General features: G+C 40.4%; 1 protein-coding gene across 4 annotated transcripts in view; it reads left to right on the top strand.

Annotated features, from left to right (window-relative positions):
• The first annotated feature begins 759 nt into the window (after nt 1-759).
• The window catches only part of LOC140894943 (zinc finger MYM-type protein 1-like), a 90,394-nt gene continuing 71,773 nt past the window's right edge, over nt 760-19,380 (top strand). For 2 of the 4 annotated variants that reach the window (XM_073303892.2, XM_073303891.2), the window contains exons 1-2: nt 8,379-10,860; nt 15,825-15,936. In XM_073303892.2, the coding sequence (XP_073159993.1) occupies nt 8,633-9,577 (945 nt within the window). In that variant the 5' untranslated portion in view covers nt 8,379-8,632 and the 3' untranslated portion in view covers nt 9,578-10,860; nt 15,825-15,936. Of the gene's footprint in view, nt 1,060-6,478; nt 6,631-8,378; nt 10,861-15,824; nt 15,937-19,380 lie in introns of those variants that run through there. The other 2 variants (XR_012154002.2, XR_012154001.2) reach the window with 2 other exon arrangements.

The following is a 19,380-nucleotide window of genomic DNA, read 5'->3' as shown; positions in this document are numbered from 1 at the left end:
TTACACAGACTTAAATTTTGTGACTGTGATATGAGAAAATTAAGTTTAAATTGTACCCCAAGCAAATAAATCTACTAGGAGTCTGGCAAGGGGTTTTGCGAACCCCATCCCTTTTGCTCATCTACTGTATACTTTTGATTCAAATAGTCAAGCTTATGAGCTAGAAATGAACTTCCCACATCATTTGTGTAAGAATATCCAATATAAATTCTTTTTTAAATTCAAGCAACTGCTTATGGAAAATATTTTATGATATTCATCTGGCTCTGCAGTCCAGAAAGGAGGACTACAAAACCTACATATCTATTCTAAAAGTGTAACGTTAGCTAAGAGTTTGAGCTTATGATTAATATTGCTGTTTGTTACCTTCTCTGGGAAGACCATGTACAACCACAGTGAAGATTTTGCTGTCTTTCAAGTAGAGAGAGAAGCCAGTTCAGGGAGAAACAGTGAAAAGTTTCAGAGTTAAATTTGCCTACATGCTGTACAGAAGTGTCCTTACCAGTCTTGCATTTTCCCTATAGTCTGTCCAAGGCAGGTAGCCTAGCCTACAAATCCATGATGTCCACTAAATCTGATGACAGTCTTATTAAATTACCTGAACAATTGTAAAACATCATAGCATTTCACCAGAACTTAGACATGTAAGCAAGTTATGAAATCAGAATCTGCTCCTTTTGGCAGGTTCTCCTCAGCACGTTATTCTACTTATTAAAATGTTGACTGATTTCCTGAGGTTTGAGAGTGGGGGGATGGGGGGACAGGATAAAAATATGCTGTTCTAGCAGTCTCTTCCCCACTCCCCAAAATAACGGTTCTCTTTCTGGACCCATTTCCACACTTGATTACCTCCTAATTCCAACTGCACAGGAGTTTCACGGCCTTGGCAGCTTCCTAGCTAGTCTCTCCCTGCAACTACATCACAGAACTGCTATAAAGAAGAACAGGAAATTCTCTCCATCCCTTCTTTGCACACCATTTGACTTCCTCTCCAGAGACAGCAGAAACAAGTAAATAACCCTTCCTCTTTTTCAATGGAGAAGACAGAGGAAAAATAAGGTAATTTTTCCATTTCCTTAGGATCACTATTATGAAATGGCTGATAATAATGTATGGGAAGCTGCATTTATGAACTGTTATCTATTCAATTTCCTACTGTAATGGTGCATTGTATAAATATTACATTTCTATACTTACTGTAGTTAATTAAACCCTTTAAAATGTGACAGAAAATAAATAGGAGATTATATCAAATAAAAGGCTTTGGAAATCTGAAATGCAGTTTTTGGGTAAGGGGGGAAACACCCTACTGATAAACACATTTGACCTTTTTTGTGTTTCATTCTATGCTGTTTGCTCCAACTTAGATCTCTGCCATTTTATGTTGTTGGTTACTAATACTGGATTTTTTCACTGAATAGTTTAAAAGGTCCACACACATTAGAATTTTTGTCTTGTATTACTCAAACTGAATATTAATATATAACATAATAAAAATATTATGGCTTCAAAGTAATACAACAACATTTTCATATCTTTTCTATTACAGACATACCACTCTTCTGTTCTACCCCACTACAAAACATTCTGAGTAGAAAGGGATGGCATACATTTCTGTTTGTAAAAGGAGCTCCATTCACATTTCCATGGTGACATACACAGCTCTTTTCTTTGTTACTCCGGAGTAAAACGTGCAGGATCTCTGCCACATACTAGAAATGCCAGTACTTGCCATTTTAATTGCAAAAAGTCCTTCCCCCCTTCTAATTCTATTATTTTTGTCGTGCTTGCTTGCCAACTTCCTTGGAATAACTGGCTCCCTCACAATACCCAAGTTCTAGCTGAGAGGGCAGGAAGCATAGCCTTCTTCAAAGCAACTGCACTGGCTCAAATCCTGCAGCCCTCAGTTTTTACTAAATCCTTACTCACACAAAACTCCCTTGATTACAATGTTTGCGGTGTTGGTCCCAGACTAGGAGAGAGACAAGGTAGGTTACAGTGGGAATTTTGACGGAGTAAAAACGGTGTCATGACTAAGATCTGGCCCACTACAAAGGCATACAAAGGTTATAAAGGCATCAATGGGACTATTTATGTGAGTAAGTATTATTCCACCTAAATAAGGACTGCAGAATCAGGATTACAGTGTTCAATTAGCATGGTCCTGGAAACCAAATTTTCCATCCCTAATACTATGTTAGTTTACTACTGGCCTATGGAGAGATGTCTTAGGAAGACTTCAGCTTGGGAGTCTGTTGTTGCATCTCAGTTATAATAATCATCATTTTTATGCATGTAGGCATTCAGCTGAAAAGGAAACAAACAGTTGTTGGTTTGTCTTTCTATGCTCACTCCCCAGGTTACAGACCGCAGTAAAAATACTGGGACAGATTTTCAGTTGGCATAAATTAGCATAGCTCCAGCTAAGAATCTGGCCCATTTTTTTCTTTTAATATTTCATCGTGTTCTCCTTTTTAATGGAATGCTAATTCTTCCTGCACTGCAAATGCAATATTCCCTTTTCTCTACTAAGTCCGGATCATTTTCCTGTGGTTTTTCAGAGAGTGAAACCTGAGTCCTGTTGTGTCAGCCTTAAAACTCAAATCAACCATATGCACATTTCTACAGCACATTTTGTACAAATGCCCTAGGGCAAATGCACAAAGATGTAAAATACAATAAAATAAATATTTAAAAAGCTAAATAAGACAAATGGATTTTTCATTTTGACCTAAAAATAGACAGCATTTTGGAGTTATAAAACATAAAGGAATCACATTTCATTGCTGTGGAGTACAGTGAGTAAATGGATATGATCCATTAGATTGTCTGTACAAGTAGAATAGATAAAAGCTATTTAAGAAGAGGAACAAAGCCCCTTGATTAAGTCTCCAAAAGACAGAACCAAGACATACAAAGCCTTGTAAGTTGGTATCAGGATTTTAAAATCTAACGTATTATTACTGTAGACCAATTAGGTTCTTTTCAAATAGGGGTAATACAATGGAAAGACTCACCTAGTCTGGGAAGCTATTTTCAGCACCTGATGAATTCTGTACTTAAAAGCAACATTCAAGGGAAGTTGCTGGAATACTCACAAATAAAAAAACGGAAGCAGCCAAGTTAAGATGAAGTAAAGAATATACATAAATTCTCTGTTTTTTTAAAATACCGGGCTTAATTGCCTTTTAGAAGGTTCAAAATAGAAAGCATAGATGGTAGGGAAATGCATTTCCATCAGATAATCACTTTTTCAACTGACTTGTGTGCATTCTGCAGAGCTCACATTTGCTTGCATAAATTAGGTAGCGAGGCATACAGCTATCGGGCGTTCATGTACTAGTTTGAGTGTGTGCATGAAAAAACACGGACAAACAAAAATGTTGCAAGCCATCTACTGGAGGCCAGTTGTAGATTTGGCCCTGATTTTGTTCCTGTGTTTAAAAGGGAGGTGATATTAAAATTGCTGTTTTTTGTTTTCACCTTTGCTTTATGCACCAGTATTACTGATGTAAACCCAACCCAGAGGCTATTGCTAACCTGGTAAGTGATGTTGCAGAATCAGCAGAGAGAGCACAATATAAAAGCAACTGGCTAAAATTTTTTGTTTGAATTTTCTTTTTTTAAAAATTGATGGTCTTTTTGTCAGAATGGAAATTTCTGCAGGAAGTGTCAACAAAAATGTTTTGGAAGGGTTGTTAAGAAACTGAACCCCACCCCCTAAAATGATTTTTATTATTACAACTATTTTCAATGATTAATCCCCCAGACAGAATTTTTTGTTTTTTTCAATTTTATGACAAAAACCTTAACTTTTGAAGAAAAACATCAATGCAAAATGATCATTTTTGTTTTTGTTGAAGGTTTGCAGGGGAACAAACAAACACACCAAAAACAAAAAAAACCCCAAACATTTTCTAACCAGCTCTTCAAGTAATCCTTGTTGTGAGTCTCTAAAAAGGAAGCCAAATTTGTGTGTGTCAAATATTGTTTTAATTTCTTGATGACAAGCAGGTGGATATAAATTTAAACACACATCTGGATGATTTTCCAGTTCAGAACATAATATTTTTGGCCCAGATAACATATGTAGGGAAAGAGAATGGTCTCTTTAAAAGATGGCATTTAAGTTTATAATTATTTCTTTTGAGTTGCACCAGACATGATATCCCTTTTAGACTTTTGGCAGCCTTTGATACTGCTGATTACAATGTTATTTTAGTTTACTTCCTGTCTATTACGGTACTGTCTGGAATAAGGACAGGCTCACTTCCTCTTAGTGATCAATAGTGACATCATTAGAGGCCTTTACTTCTGAGTCTCCTTAGAGTGTACCACATGTTTTAATATTAGGATTTTGGGCTAAAAGTAAGTAGTGATTCTTTGGTGCCCTACTTGAAAGACTTAAAAGGGTCTGATTTTTTTTTTTTTTTTTTAAAGTGCTGATGTGGTTCTGGATGCTGATGATAGAATGTTCCTGAGCTTTAGAGGTTGTCTCCAAAATTGCCTCCCAATAATTTGGTTGATTTTATGGCTGTCTTGTTTGTTTTAATTTTTGTGCCCAAACCTAGACATTGCATGATTAGCATTATATACCATTTATTTTATATATATATATAAAAATACATATGTATGTAATGAGCCAGATTCTTGGCCCTTTTTAAATCTCCTTTGCACTGTACCGCATGGAATTGCTCTGATGTAAGGAAATCACCTGGTGGCTTTTAACTTGATTTATGTCACCTGATCCCTCTGCTCTTTGCTTAGCGGTATACTTGGAAGACTGGGTTGTGGTGAGGGCCAGAGAGTCCTGCCCTCCAGCAATCTGGGCTGCTGGATTATTTCTGTTGCCGTAAATTGGAGTAAACACAGAGTTGCTCTAGCTTATGCCAGGGGCTACTTCAGACCCCAGGAAGCACAGGATCTGGGGAGGCGTACAAATTATTTAGAGCCATCTTTCCCATCATGCTCCATTACTCCAACTGTGAACCGAGCACAGATGAGGATCCAATCCCATTAGTTTTTATTTTAAAAAAAAGCAAAGAAAAAAAACACCTTGTATATAGGCGATTAAGTAAAAGACTGCAACATTTTCATTCTTGAAATTGTGCAATTCCATATATTTTTGTTAGCACCCCCAACAAAGTTTCCAAGGCCAATTTCCAGCACTTGTTTGATGGCTGCACTTGGTATCAGAAAATTAGAAAATGTGATGCCACTTTTAGCAAACTAGTAGCAGTGATTGTTCAAACAGTTTAACACTCACAGCTAGTTTAAATTAGATTACAAACATTATTTAAACAACAATGCCTGACAGGGAGCATCTAGCACCAGGTAATGGAAGGTATCAGAGTGAACAGAAGGCAAGATCTGAAAGGCATAACTACTATTGTAAACTTCAGTTTTCAACACGAATTATACAGGACTAAAGATTCTATTTTCTTGTGGACGTTTACTATAGTGTAATTTCTGCTAGATAATGAATCAGTCTTTCCAAGGGAAAAGTCAATATTTAATATCCAATGTGTTCTGGTTTATAGGACATATTTCAGTCAAATAATAGCAACTTAGACCAAATTAGGGCATTTCCCCCCCTCCCCCGCAAAAAAGACTGGATATGTGCCATGAATACAAAAAAATCCCCACAGTTTACTGTAATAGATTCATAGCAGCACTCGAAACTGCAGACTTAATATCAATAAATTCATGGTCCTTAGATTCAATAAAATGTTTGTTTCTCTTATAAATGCAAGCATAAGACTCTACAGTTTTATCCCATAAAGGCCTGTGTTTTCGTAACTGACAAACATTCTGAAGTTTATCTTCTAACATTTCTAGATCATTCAAATGTTTTGTTATTATTAAGGAAAGTTTCCACTTGTAAGTTGACAATGGCTCAGTAACCGCACAGTTTTACATTTCTGCACTCCTGCATATTTGTAGTTTCATGCCCTCTGAGACTATCTCACAGAAATCTCAATTTTTGTAAATTAAAACCTATACATTAAACTGATTTGTGATTATTATGGCTAATAATAATAATAATACTTGGTATGTAGAGAGCCTGCTCTCCTTTTCAAAAGTAAGTCTCTGATTCTGGATTTACACCAGTGGAACAAAGCCAAATTTGGTTCATACAGCCCTTTACATTTGAGGCCATCAAAGCATATTAAATAAGACTTGCAGTACCCTGAGTGGAAGTGAAATATTATCCCCATTTCATGGATGAGGAAACTGAGGCACATAAAGAACCTATGTCAGAAATAAAATCCAGATCTCCTAGCTCCCAGTTATGTCTCAGTATTTTTAAAATCAGGAACACCAGGCAGGGGTACTTTCAGATAATAAGTTTGGTTTCAGCCAATATCAGCTTTCTGATGTGCATTTATTTTGTTCGTTCTTCCTTCTGTTCTCATTAGATGTATTTTATTGAAGGTTAAGCCCATGCCATTTTTAACTCCATCCTTCCCTCCTCCAGCTGCTCAGTTCCAACTCGGAGATGACAATTTATAGAGAAAATCGTTTTGTAAAGCAAAATGAAGTAATTGTTCAAAACAGAGATTGCTCCTTTGGATATAACATGAACAACAGAAGCAAGCAGCAGATAGGATGGTGATAAGGTTAACAATGGTGGGTTGTTACACAAGGTTTTTAATAACACTCATATTAATATTAAATGAAATATATAAAATAAGGACCTAGGTGTAGCATCAAATAACTGGGGGGAGGAGGGAAGAAACAGACATTATGGAGAGGGGTTGGTGAGACAGGCAGCAAATTTTCTTTAAAAAAAGATTTAAAATAAGTAGTAAATTAACTATGGCATCATACGTTATTCTTGCTAATGTTTCAGTGCTATTACTCTGACCAGTGGAAATCATTCACTGTCCTTACAAATACTTCAACCATGAATGCAATTATCTAGCAGCTTTCTAAAAATAATTAAAATGTAAGGGCTTGGCTAATTTGAGATACTCCCATATGGTTCCCTGCATAGCCTGAAAAACCTCTTACAATGTATGAGCACACACACACAAAAGCAGATTTTACAAGATACCTGGCAGTGTACCTATAGATTTTGGATTAAGAGGTACCTCCTTACATGTAATTACAGTATTTCGAGCTGTTAGGAAGAATCTTTGCTTCTGAAAGTGTTAAAGACAGTTACATATTTTACTGAGCACACATTTCATACTTGCATTACAAGAGTCATATTCCAGCTCTGCATTAGTTTACACCAAAACTATTGGGAGATCAGATCCCAGCTGTGAAGGTCCCCACAAAAAGACCAGCAAGGAGGTGACTACTAAGATAGATCAGTTAATGTGCATGCTAAAATATACTGGCAATGACCCTTGTCACCAGATCATTCTCACTCTGTGCAACTGGCTCCGGGTGATCGATGGAGAGTGGAGTGTTTGAGAAGGGCTAGAAATGGGGTGCAACAGGAACAGGGGAAAGTAGTTGAATCTCCGAAGATCTCCCCCCCCCATCTCCACCACCCCAACTTCGCTGCTTATAACAATATAAACGAGGCTGCCTTCATCCTTATAAAGTTAGGGACATATAGGGCTTGATTCTCCTCTTACAATAGTGTAACTGGAGTAACTCTGATTAGTCAGTGGAATCCTGGTATACAAGCAGTTCAAGTGGGACGAGAATCATACATTAACAAAAATTTTGAGATGATTTGCACATAACCTGCAACAGGGCTGGCCTTACCATGAGGCAAACTGGAGGTGGCCGCCTCAGGTGCCAGATTGTGGGGGTGTACCACTAGGACCCAGAGTGTAGAAAATTGTGTCTACAGCTGATGCATACGTATTCTCTCTGCTCTAGATCCACAGAGATGGTGGAGTGCTGTGCTGGAGGAAGGAGACATAACAGGCAGGCAGGAGAAAAGATGAGAGGGAATAACAGAGAGCAGCAGGAGCTGCAGGGAGAGAGAGGAGGAGGAGCCTCTTATGTACCTCTCTAGCACCCCCCAGGAACCTGGATTGATTAACACCAGCTTCTCAGGGAGCTTCCTGTTTCCTGCTGCTTCCCTCAACCCACTTGAGGAGAACAGGCAGTCAACTGAAGTAGTTGGAGCCAGTTAGGCCTTTGAGATGCTGATATCTTCCCTCACTCAGGCCCTGCTATCAGCTTCCTTATTTGTTCCCTTCAATTGAGTGTTGAAAGCCACTATATCTGGCACAGAACAGCAGTCATGAGTGAAAGAAGAAAACGCCCCTCTGGGGCAGCATTCAGAAAAAGAAAGAAAGCAAAGGAAGCTTTTCTATCTAAGCAGGAAGGAGCTCTCCTGAGATACATAGACACAAATGTTCATAGTGAGCCTTTCGGCCCCAGCGAGGATGTGAGCGGTGAGGAGATGCCTGATCTTCCAGTTAGTCACAGTGCAGGTGACCTGGCAGCTACTGCAGCATCCATATCTCCATCTCAAACGGATGTAACCATGCACATTCCTAAAGAAAAAAAGTGTAGATCGGAGAAGAGTATGGTGGAGGCACAAGAAACAGCTGCTGCTGACCTTAGTTCCTTAAATCTAGATGATCCAGGACTGTGGGCCCACTTGAGCAGCAGCCTAAGGGACTTCCTTGTACTGCATGGGTAACAGCAAGTGAAAAACTTCATGTTCCCCAAAGATAATGAGAATAGAAGTTTCCATCCAACACATTACTGGCGTGAAATTCCCAATGGTGACAGAGTGGAGAGGCCATGGCTTATGTACTCAAAAATCCAGAATGCTGCAGACTGTTTTTGTTGCAAACTCCTCCAGTCGAATGTTCCAGCCACATTGGGTTCCACAGGAACAAAGGACTGGAAAAATCTGGCTAGAAATCTGGCATGCCATGAGAAGGCAGCAAATCATCAGAGAGCATTCCACAGGCGGAAAGAGCTTGAGATAAGACTAAGGTTAACGACCACCATAGATGATCAGCATCAAGAGAAGATTGCATCAGAGTCCCTTTACTGGAAAAATGTTCTGAAAAGGCTCATTGCCATTGTGAGAATGCTTACTACCCAAAACCTAGCACTGCGTGGCACTTCAGATCAGCTTTATATGCCAAACAATGGAAACTTCCTTAAAATTGTGGACCTGATGGTGGAGTTTGATGCTGTACTCCAGGAGCATCTAAGAAGAGTCGCCACCCAAGAAATGTACACACACCACTACCTTGGAAAAACAATTCAAAATGAGACCATACAGTTACTGGCAACAAAAGTCAAACAGAAGATTGTGGCAGATCTGAAGTCAACAAGATATTACTCTGTTATTCTGGATTGCACACCTGACATCAGCCACACGGAACAAGTGACTTTAATAGTGCGTTTTGTAACAACAACAGAACCTAGTGAAAATGTCCCTGCAATGGTGACTGTCGGAGAGCATTTTCTAGAATTTATTGACATTGATGATACTACAGGAGCTGGTATGACAAATGTGCTTCTTAAAAAGCTGGAAGATACGGGAATTGTGATAGTTGACACAAGAGGTCAGGGCTATGATAATGGTGCCAACATGAGAGGAAAGAACAGAGGAGTGCAAACACGGATCCGAGAGTTAAACCCTTGAGCTTTTTTGTCCCATGCAGTTCTCATTCATTGAACTTGGTGGTCAGTGATGCAGTATCAGCTTCTAGTAAGGCTGCTGAATTTTTTAATGTAATTCAAAGCATCTATGTATTTTTCTCTGCATCAGCTCATCGATGGCAAATTTTGAAGCAACATTTGGGAACTGACACTGAAACTACTGAGTGCCACACGATGGGAAAGTCAAGTGGAGGTGACAAAGCCTATCAAACACCAGATTGGGAAGATAGATGATGCCATAGTTGCCATTTATGGAGGATAATGCTATGACAGGAACTGTTCGTGAGAGAACAGTGGCAGAGGGAAATGGAATCACCAGAAACATACGTAACTTCACATTTCTGTGTGGCTTATTGTTGTGGCATGACATACTGTTTGAAATAAATGTAAGCAAGAGACTCCAAGGTGTTGACCTTGATATATCTGGAGCAATGGAACAACTGGACAAAACAAAGTCATACCTACAGTCTTACCAGTCAGATGAGGGATTTCAAAATGTTCTGAAGAGCGCACAGAAGTTGGCAGAGAAACTTCACACTGAAGCTATTTTCCCACCCACTCAAGAATACAAGAGTCACCGAAGAAGACGACATTTTGATTACAAGGCACGGGATAATCCCATAAGAGACCCCAAACAACAATTCAAAGTTGAATTCTTTAACCAGGTGCTAGATTGTGAAATACAGTCAGTTGAAGAACATTTCATGCCGCTCAAGGAACACAGCAGTATATTTGGGATGTTGTCCGATATTCCAAAACTCCTCACTACACCTGAAGAAGACCTACACCAGCAATGCAGGGCACTAGCGACAGTGTTGACACTTGATGACATGCGCAATATTGATGCGAGTGATTTAGGTGATGAACTGAAAGCCTTTCAAGATACATTTCAACAGGGTAAACTCCAAAGGCTGTCTTGAATATATGTGCACAAATAAGATGACCGCCCTCTTTCCAAATATTTTTGTTGCTCTGCGCATACTTCTAACAATTCTTGTCACAGTTGCCGATGGAGAATGCAGCTTCTCCAAGCTGAAGTTAATAAAAACACATCTACGCTCCACAATGACCCAGGAGAGGCTGGTTGGCCTTGCAACCATCTCAATAGAGCATGAGCTGGCCCTGACTGTGGACCTCAGGAACAGTTCAAATCCTTGCAACCAAGAAGGCAGGGAAAGCACCACTTTGATTATTCAAACAGATAAAAATGCCAATGTTTACTATGCAGACAAGAAAAGTTAACTTTCGAACGCCTGAACAGCAAATGTAAGTGTTACTTAAAATTTTTGAACAAGGCATTTTAAGTTGTTAGTTCTCCTTTACTGGGGTAGGTAGCAGAGCAGTATCATGAGAGGAGTAAAACAGGAAGAAGGCAGAACTGAGACCTTTTAAAGTTTTGGTCTAAGCGAGGGGAAATGGGGGTGTCATTTGAGCTCCCTGCCTCAGGTGCCAAAATGTTGTGGGCCGGCCCTGACGTGCAAACTGTACACAGCTAAACCTGGGTGGTACAGGAGAGCCTGCACTGATCATACAAGAAGGCCATTTTCCTTGTTGATGAAGGTTAAAACCATGAGTTTTTTTTGCAAAAAGATCAGACAATTAAAAAAAAAAAAAAAAAGATTCTTGCATGGTCAAACGTAAGGCTAAAAAGCCAAAATAAACCAATGATAACCACAGTGCCAAAACAGTTAAGCAAAATCTTTAACAACAAAAAAGCAAAAAGCTGATATTTCTTTCCTGGATGGTCCGCTTCCAAGGTGCAACACTAGAAATCTTTGAATAGAAACCCAGGCATTCAATAAGAGCTTGATTATATTTTACCTACTAGGTTTAAGGGAATTTGAAGACATCTATGATTGAATATCACATAGAAAATTATGCAAAACATCAACTGCTTCACAAGATCTGTAAGGATTGGAAAGTATATTTGAGTATTTTCTGCATACCAATGACACCGCAAACAATGATTTTATTCAAGGGAAGACTGTAAATGAAAAATAAAAAGGGACCACAAATGTCAGTCGGTAGTTTGCAATAATAATTCCCCAGATAAATGGCATGAGACAAACAACAACAGAAAACAGATAAACGAAGCTTGATGAACCAGACCAAAATCCCAGGTGAAAAAGAAAGGACTGTGATTAGTAGCATTATAAGCCACAAAAAGTTTATGAACAGGTAAATGGCATCATAACTCTGTGGTAACCAGATGCAGGAAGGGCATGTCTGCATATTTGCAACCGAGTAGTTTCAACTCTACGAGCTGGTGCAAAGCCAGACTAAAGGCCTAATTCACCTCCCATTGCAGATTTACACCATTGCAACACCCATGACTTCAATGGAATTATCCAAAATTTACACCTGTGTATGTGAGGTCCATACCAGTCTAAACCAGCCCACCCAGCCGCTGCACGGCCCCTCCCGGGAGAAATGTATGCACAGCTGGACAGATAGACAGGTACAGCCCACTCCTCATGACATGTTACTCTTATTTAATGTCCTCTCCCTTGGATACAGCCGCTCGCCTGCTAGGCCTGGGAAAAGACTCTGGGAAGGCGGGTGGCTGCTGTCTGCATGTGCCCGCTGAGGGGGCAGAAATAAACCTTCAATCTTCAAAACACACTTCAACCTTCAAAACACACTGGCTTTACATCAGTATAAATTTGTGCTGGCTTTAGTGATGTGGTGGAACCATCAAGCTGGCTCTTTCCACCAACACAGGGGACATCCCTGTCTGTTGTAGAGCCAGTTTGGCTGACTCTATGACTTCCTCCACAGGAGACCCTGGTGCAGGAGGTCTATCCAGACTGCTGTTGCATACTAGCTCTTCCTGGCTGCTGCAATAGTTTCTATGAGCCGTTGGCAGCCACATAAAAGTTAGAGTGGTGCTCATCTGCATCAGGCCTCCAAGCCCTGCACTGAACTCACTTATGACACAGGGATAAATTGGCCCCACTACTTGATTGGAGTTACTCCTGAGTTTCACCAATATGAGATGAGATCTGAAAACTAAGACTTAATGATAAAATCAAATATATGCCACTGCTGCAAAAGCTGTTTCACTACGCCCTTCTTACCTGCCACTGAAATAAACAGGAGGTAAGAGACCGGACGAAAACTAACTGAATCTAGTCCAATTAATTGAGCTCTTTAATTATAATAGTAATTGCAGCCATGTTCTAATGAGGTGAAAGCTGACCCTGAGTAAGCAGGAATATAAACTAGACTGGTGAAGAGCCCTAGGAATGGATATGACTTATTTAAAGCAAGGCAAACAAGGATCAATGAATCAGCTGATTTGAGGTATTTTTCTGAATAATAAATGTAGTCTCATCATTAATGAAGTGGATAAATTTAGGGAAACAAGTTGATAATGGCAACAAAGAGAAACTGAACATCAAAACTATGGCGTGTCATAAGGCAACCCCCACCAGGGGTGACCTGTGGCAGGCTGTATCTGCCCATGAAAAGAACATAGTCACTCAGTGTGTGATACAGAGTCCACCTCTGGTCATAATTTATTCATAGTTCCCCAGAAATCTTGTAATAAAACCACTCTCCAATTCCCACAGTAAACATATAAAGATATTAGGGGTTTTCCATTACCCTCTCTGGGAACATCACTTCCAAGTCACCCACCAAAAAAGTCAATCGCAGCACTATGTTTTCAGTTCCTTTATAGCTCCTGATCCAGGTCTCCACCTTTCAGGTCCCCCAACTTGAGAGTGCTTCTTCCTACAACACTTCACTTTTACCCCAAGTGCTGCCCATCCTGCAGTGCTCCACTTCTCCAAGCTTCCCTATCTGGAGTTCTATCCCTACATGGGGACCTACCCTCCTGCAACAACCCTCTGGCTTCTGAGCTTGGCTTCCTTGACCAAGTTGGATCTTCCCCTTTTCCTAGGGGCCACTGCCAAAGCCTCCCACTTATCAGGGGTCCACAGATTTAGCCAGTGCTCACCAACAGCTTCCTCCAAGCTCCTCACTGGCGGTTCCCAGTTACTGCTCTCCTTCAGCTCTTTGCTTCAAGCAACATTCATTGGCCCTCCCTGACTCTCCAAGGCTCTGTCTCACCAGGTCTGCTTCATTCTAGGGCCCAGGTGCCCTCTCTTAAACCTAATTGGGCATCAAATGACCAGTCACAGATGCACAAGCCTCCTTCCTCTTCAGGTAAATCTACACAGTCAGCAGCAATGAGCTACTAAGCCTGGGCCTCACACTACTGTACTAAAATAGCTGTGAAGATAGCACTTTTAAGTTGCAGCAAGGTCAGCTCCCCTCCCTAGGCTTCAAAGCCCAAGTTCCAGCCTGAACCTCAATGTCTACACAGCAATTTTTAGCTAGGTAACATGAGCCTGTGAGCCCAAGTCTGTTGACCTCGGCTGAGAGCTCACTGCCATGGGCTGGACAGATGTACCCTTAAAAGGCCAGTGCCACCCTGTGACAGGGAGTTTGTCTGATCTTACTTATTTTCTTCACAAAAAACTCAGAGTTTTGTGCAAATGGGATGTTCATCAAGATTGCTGCTAGGGACGGAAGGAGACAGTTAGGGAAGGGGAGAGAGCAGAGATAGAAAGTAAGCGGCTGAAAGGAGAGGAGGGTGGGGAAGAGGAACATTAAGATGGGAGGGGAAAGCAATAGAGGAAGGGTAGTAGGTGAAAGGAAAAAAGAGTAAGATAAAATGAATAGCAGGAAGAGGAGAGGTTGCAGGGGAGGAAGAGGAGACGGATGTTGAGAGGTGTGTGTATATATACATAATCAGAGGTATGTAGCTGGAGACTGGTAGCTTCCCACCTGTACAGCTATGTGAAATTTTTCACAAAAGACCTTTTTTGGAGGGCCAAAAAATGCAGATTTGGGTTGATCAAACCTATTTGTGACTTCAGCTTGAATCTGCCAATTGTTTCAGCCAGGGGAAGGGAAAAAAAAGAAGAAGAAAGTTTCAAAAAAATTGAAAGCTTTATCTGGACAAACTGTTTTGATTTTACAGTTCAAAACATCTTTTTGCTTTGAATTTTACTGCAATTTATATTATATATAAAAAAGGTTAAAAAACCCAAAAACAAAATAAAAAGTTTTATTTCCGATTGAATGAAATGTTTTGTTTGACTCAAAATTATTTTTTTTTCTAATTTTTTGTTTCACTGGATAATTTGAAATCCCTCCCCCAACAGTCCATTTTTCGGTTTAGCCACCGAATAAAAAACACAAACAAACTTCTGTTCTCACAGCTCTACTCACAGGGCAGGAATGGGAAGCAAACTAATGCATAAGGATTGGGGGGTCTGTGTCAGACATGAAGTTTTTTGAATTTTGGAGGCTCATTGCCCTGAATTTCTAAAGCTTATTGTGTTTAGAAATAGGAAATTTGGCAAAAATGTGCTTTTTGGGTTGCCAAAAGGAGGAAGGATGATCTTGTGGTCAAAATATTGGTCTGGAATTCAGGAGAGCTGGGTTCAGTTCCTGGTTCTGCCACAGACTTTCAGTGTGACCTTTGGCAAGTCACCCTCTCTTAAATGTGGGCACAGCAACGCTTCAATGCCTCAATGGGGTGTTGCCAAGGTACATTCATTGGTACTGGTATGTGAAGCTCACATGCTATGGTGGAATTAGGGTAGGGCATAAGAAATCTAAATAGATATAACTTTGAAAATTACTGACACTTTTCAGAAAAAAATCAATAAAAACCACCAAACTGTGGATTTCTTAAATATTGTATCACTTTTGAGACTTGGGGATTCTCTATAGCCTCAGTCATGCCAACATCTCTCCACGTGCTTAATATGAGTGCTCCCAATTAAGTCAAAAGCTAAGTACACACTTACATGTTGGCAGGATCAGGAACCATAGACCAAATTTTCAAAACAGCTCAGGACCAAATTTGCACTGGAGCTGGCTGAAACCCCTCTCCCCCCAGTAGTTTCCTTTAATTTCCCACAAAACAAAATTTTCTTTGAAAAAATTCATTTTGGGTTAATCAAAACATTTTTCTTCATACAAATTGTAGTTATAATTTTGACTTTTCTTATTTTATATTACAAATTATGATGTAATAAAATAAAAAATGAAATGAAAAGTCATTTCAAAGAGAAAAATTAAAATCTTTTACTTGAATAAGGTCAAAATTGAAGGTTTTTCTGTGTTTTTTTTTTTAATTATTATTAAATTTCACGCCAAGTGACATGTTCCTGCAGAAACTTTTAATGTGGCAAAACAACATTTTCTTACAGAGAGACTTTCCGTCAGAATGGGGTGCTGTGAGTGGACAGCTGAGATCCCTCCTGCCACCTCTGCCTTTCTTTTGCAGGGTCTTTGAACTCTTCACCAGCTGCAAATCTACCTGTGAGTATTTCCTACCCCAGCCTCTGGTCTTTTGGGCTTGGGTGTGAATGCTAAATCCCCCCCACTAGAAGAGACCAGGGATGGTCAGTCATACTCCCCTTTCCCTCCTAGGCCAGCTTTCTACTTATCAGAAGTGGACCCGTCTCTCTGTACCCCCTTGGTTACCAGATTTCTAGGAGGGGACTTTTCTCTGGCTGTCAGATTCCTTGCAGAGGGCATGCTAGGGGGTTCTCACAACAAATTTTTTGGTGGCCACTCTGATAATTTTTCCTAAAATACTTAATTAACTTTTGGAAAAACAAAAATATGCACAGATACATGTCCAAATCATTGTAATTTATTTGTGTAGGGTTTTTTTGCAGACTCAACAATAAAAATAGTGTACAGTTTTGTCTCTATTCTTTACTGGACCTATATAGAATAGAAACATAAATAAGGTGCTTTGCATGTTATCTTTTGTTGTTGTTTCTTTTGTTTTTTTGATTGCTTTTTTTTCTTTAGACTTGCTAGCTAGTAAGTCTGCTTCTGTGAAAAGTGATATTTATATATTTGTTAATATCACTTTTCATAGCAGCAGACTTGCTAGCTAGCTGGGAGGCAATGAAAAGTAATATTAGCAAGCATACAAATATCACTTTTGACAGCAGATTTATTCGGCCCTGGCAAGCCAGGGGACAAATTAAGCCCTAGATGGGGAGGTAAGTAGGGAGGCGGCAGGGGCCAGGGGTGATGAGGGAGGTGTAGAACCCGCAGCCGGGGGTCAGAGCCTACTGCCATGCAGCTGGAGCCTGCTGCCCACCACCCCAGAGCTGAAGCCAGAGCCCTTGCCCCCAGGAAGGTGGGGAACTCACAGCTGCTGCCTTCTCCTTGGACATTTGTGGCTCCGGAGAGGGACAGGGCCCAATCCCTGCTGGCAGCCCCAGGGTTGGGGCCGCTGCTTGTTTCCTCCCCTGCACCCCCCACCCCCATTACTGCCCAGGAGGCTGTGACCACAAGAAAAGCCACTGGTAGCCGCACTTGAGAAACGCTCCCACCATAGGCAGCCAGGCCCATGTGGGGTCCTGTCTTCAGGTAGCCTGCGCTGCCCTCACTGGTGCTCATCATGGCTGTTGCCAGTGATACAAACAAACTCTAAGAAGAGGTGGGGCCTTGTGGGATCCCCAAAAATTTAGACACACTCTGATTCAGATCTGAAAATGAGAATCCCACACAAATAAACTTATCCTGCCATACGATATAGACAAGTATTGTATTTATTTTATCTGTGACTTGCCCAAGGCTAAACAGCGAATCAATAGCAGAGCTGAGAATCTAATATACAAGTCTCTGATCTTGCCCTGTGCTCCCACAAGCAGATCAATATCCACCCTTGTTTTCCTTGTGGGCAGCCCTAATCATCTGACATAAGTAACACGCACTCAACAATCAGTGACAGGTATCACTTGTTGGCTCTCAAAGGGCAATGCCATCAGCTAAACTGGCACAGGATAAATTATAATAGCTCATCAGTTATGCAAAATAAAGAGGAAGAAAAATGATGAAGCCATATAAGCCCATAAAGAGTTTTGCCTGTGTGGCGGTACACTGACTTCAACAGGACTGTGCTTGGGTATAAGGAACCACTTGTCTGGTCCCAAGACAGGATTGGGCCCAGAATGGCTAGCAAATATCACAGGAGAAGAAAGGAAAGGGAGAGAAACCTTTAGTCAGTCAATGGGAAAATGAATGAGAAGGATAAGGTGTGTTATATGGCTGAGATAAAGATTAAGTAAGATATCCAAATCTAATATATGGCCCATTTTACAAGAAAGAAAATTAACATAATTTGATAAACTAAGGAGATTCGACAAATCATTAATCCTTTGTAAAAGTGGATGTTCTGAAGCATCAGCATAAATTTCAAAATCACCCAAAATAAAAAGCCTGAAAGAGTGAAGAATCAAACCAGGAGCAAGCTTAGACAATTAGTTAACAAATCAAAATGAATGTTTGGTTGGTGATAGAGACCCAAAATTGTACCAAATAAACAATAAGCAGAACTACGGACCATTTAAAAGTACATAGATCAGGTAAAGGAAAAGGAACTAAATACACACAGACACACACAGATTTCCACAAATGGCACAAATAACCTTTAGCAACATTCTTAATATTTGGAGAAGGGAGAGCTGGCTGAAGTTTGGACATTACTTTAGTGGCTCTTTTAGCATGTCAGTGTTACCTTGTGCCTCTTAGCCCCCTGCTGATAACAATACAGACATGGTCAGAAAAAAGCCTCTTTTCAAAATAGTCCCTGCTTACATAGGGGTTTGGACTTATTTTAAAATCAAGTGATTCACCCAGGGTCTGTGCCAGCTAAAGCTGGCCAGAAAACAATTTTCTGTTGGAAAATGCCTCATCAAAAACAGATTTTTTTCATGAAAATGTCTTAATTTCAATGAAACGGCCCATGGAAAAATATTTTTGAAGTGAAATTTTTTGGAATTTCAGTTTCACAGGAAATTTAAAATATTTGGTTTTGTTCCGATTCGTAACTTCAAAATGTTGATGTTTCCCATGCAATAGAAATTCCAAGTTTCAAGCAGCTCTAGTGCCCCCTTCTAGCAACAGAGGACCCTCTGTGGCAGAAAGCCTATCTGGTGAGGGACTGCAGTACTGCATAGCACATGCAACTTCCCCTGTGCTGAAGGACCCAACCTAGTCAGTGCAGACCCAAAAATGGGCTGTGATGTCTGGTTAATGAGTGTCACTAGGACAGATGAAATCTTGCCCTGAGAGGATTTAGCAGTCATTATTCTAGAGGAACCCACTGGGAAGGGGATCAGTGGAAACAGGCTACCTACTGTCCCAGTCAGGTGAGAAGATGAACACCCCTCTAAGCCAGGCACAGTGCCTCTCCCTGCATCAGCAGAGACTAATCTGGTCCGAGAACTGTGACAGATGCATTATTTAATTGCAATGCAATCCTCTACATTATTTTATTAGTTATTCCAAATCCAAAAACCTCTGTTGCAGAGGTTGGCAAGAACGGATCTTTTGTTTCTGGGATTCCTCAGGGTTTTGGGGGTTTTTTTTTGTACTTTCTCCCCCTTTTGCTTTTCCATAGCTAAATTAAGACAATATTTAAAAAATTAAATAAATGGGATGGGGCATACCACCAGTTTACTCCCCTGGGGTGGTATGGAGTAAGGTTGAGTCACATTAAAGAGGTGAGGGATGCTGGCCAACCTGGTAATAACTGCTACAGAGCCTGCCTACCCCAAAGAGCACCAGAAAAGATATGCTTATTCTCTACATAGTTATTTTAGCCAGGCACAGCCAGATGTTGGGAAAAAGGTCCTAGAAATTCTTAGCAAAGTGTCATGCCCCAAACTAGAACCCACATTGCTGGGTTCCACAACAGATGATACACTCTCATAAACCATAGTGTGTCTCAGCCAGGGT

The sequence above is a fragment of the Lepidochelys kempii genome, chromosome 10 (genome assembly GCF_965140285.1).
Source record: "Lepidochelys kempii isolate rLepKem1 chromosome 10, rLepKem1.hap1, whole genome shotgun sequence".
Lineage (NCBI taxonomy): Eukaryota > Metazoa > Chordata > Testudines > Cheloniidae > Lepidochelys > Lepidochelys kempii.
This window is presented reverse-complemented; position numbering and strand designations above follow the sequence as displayed.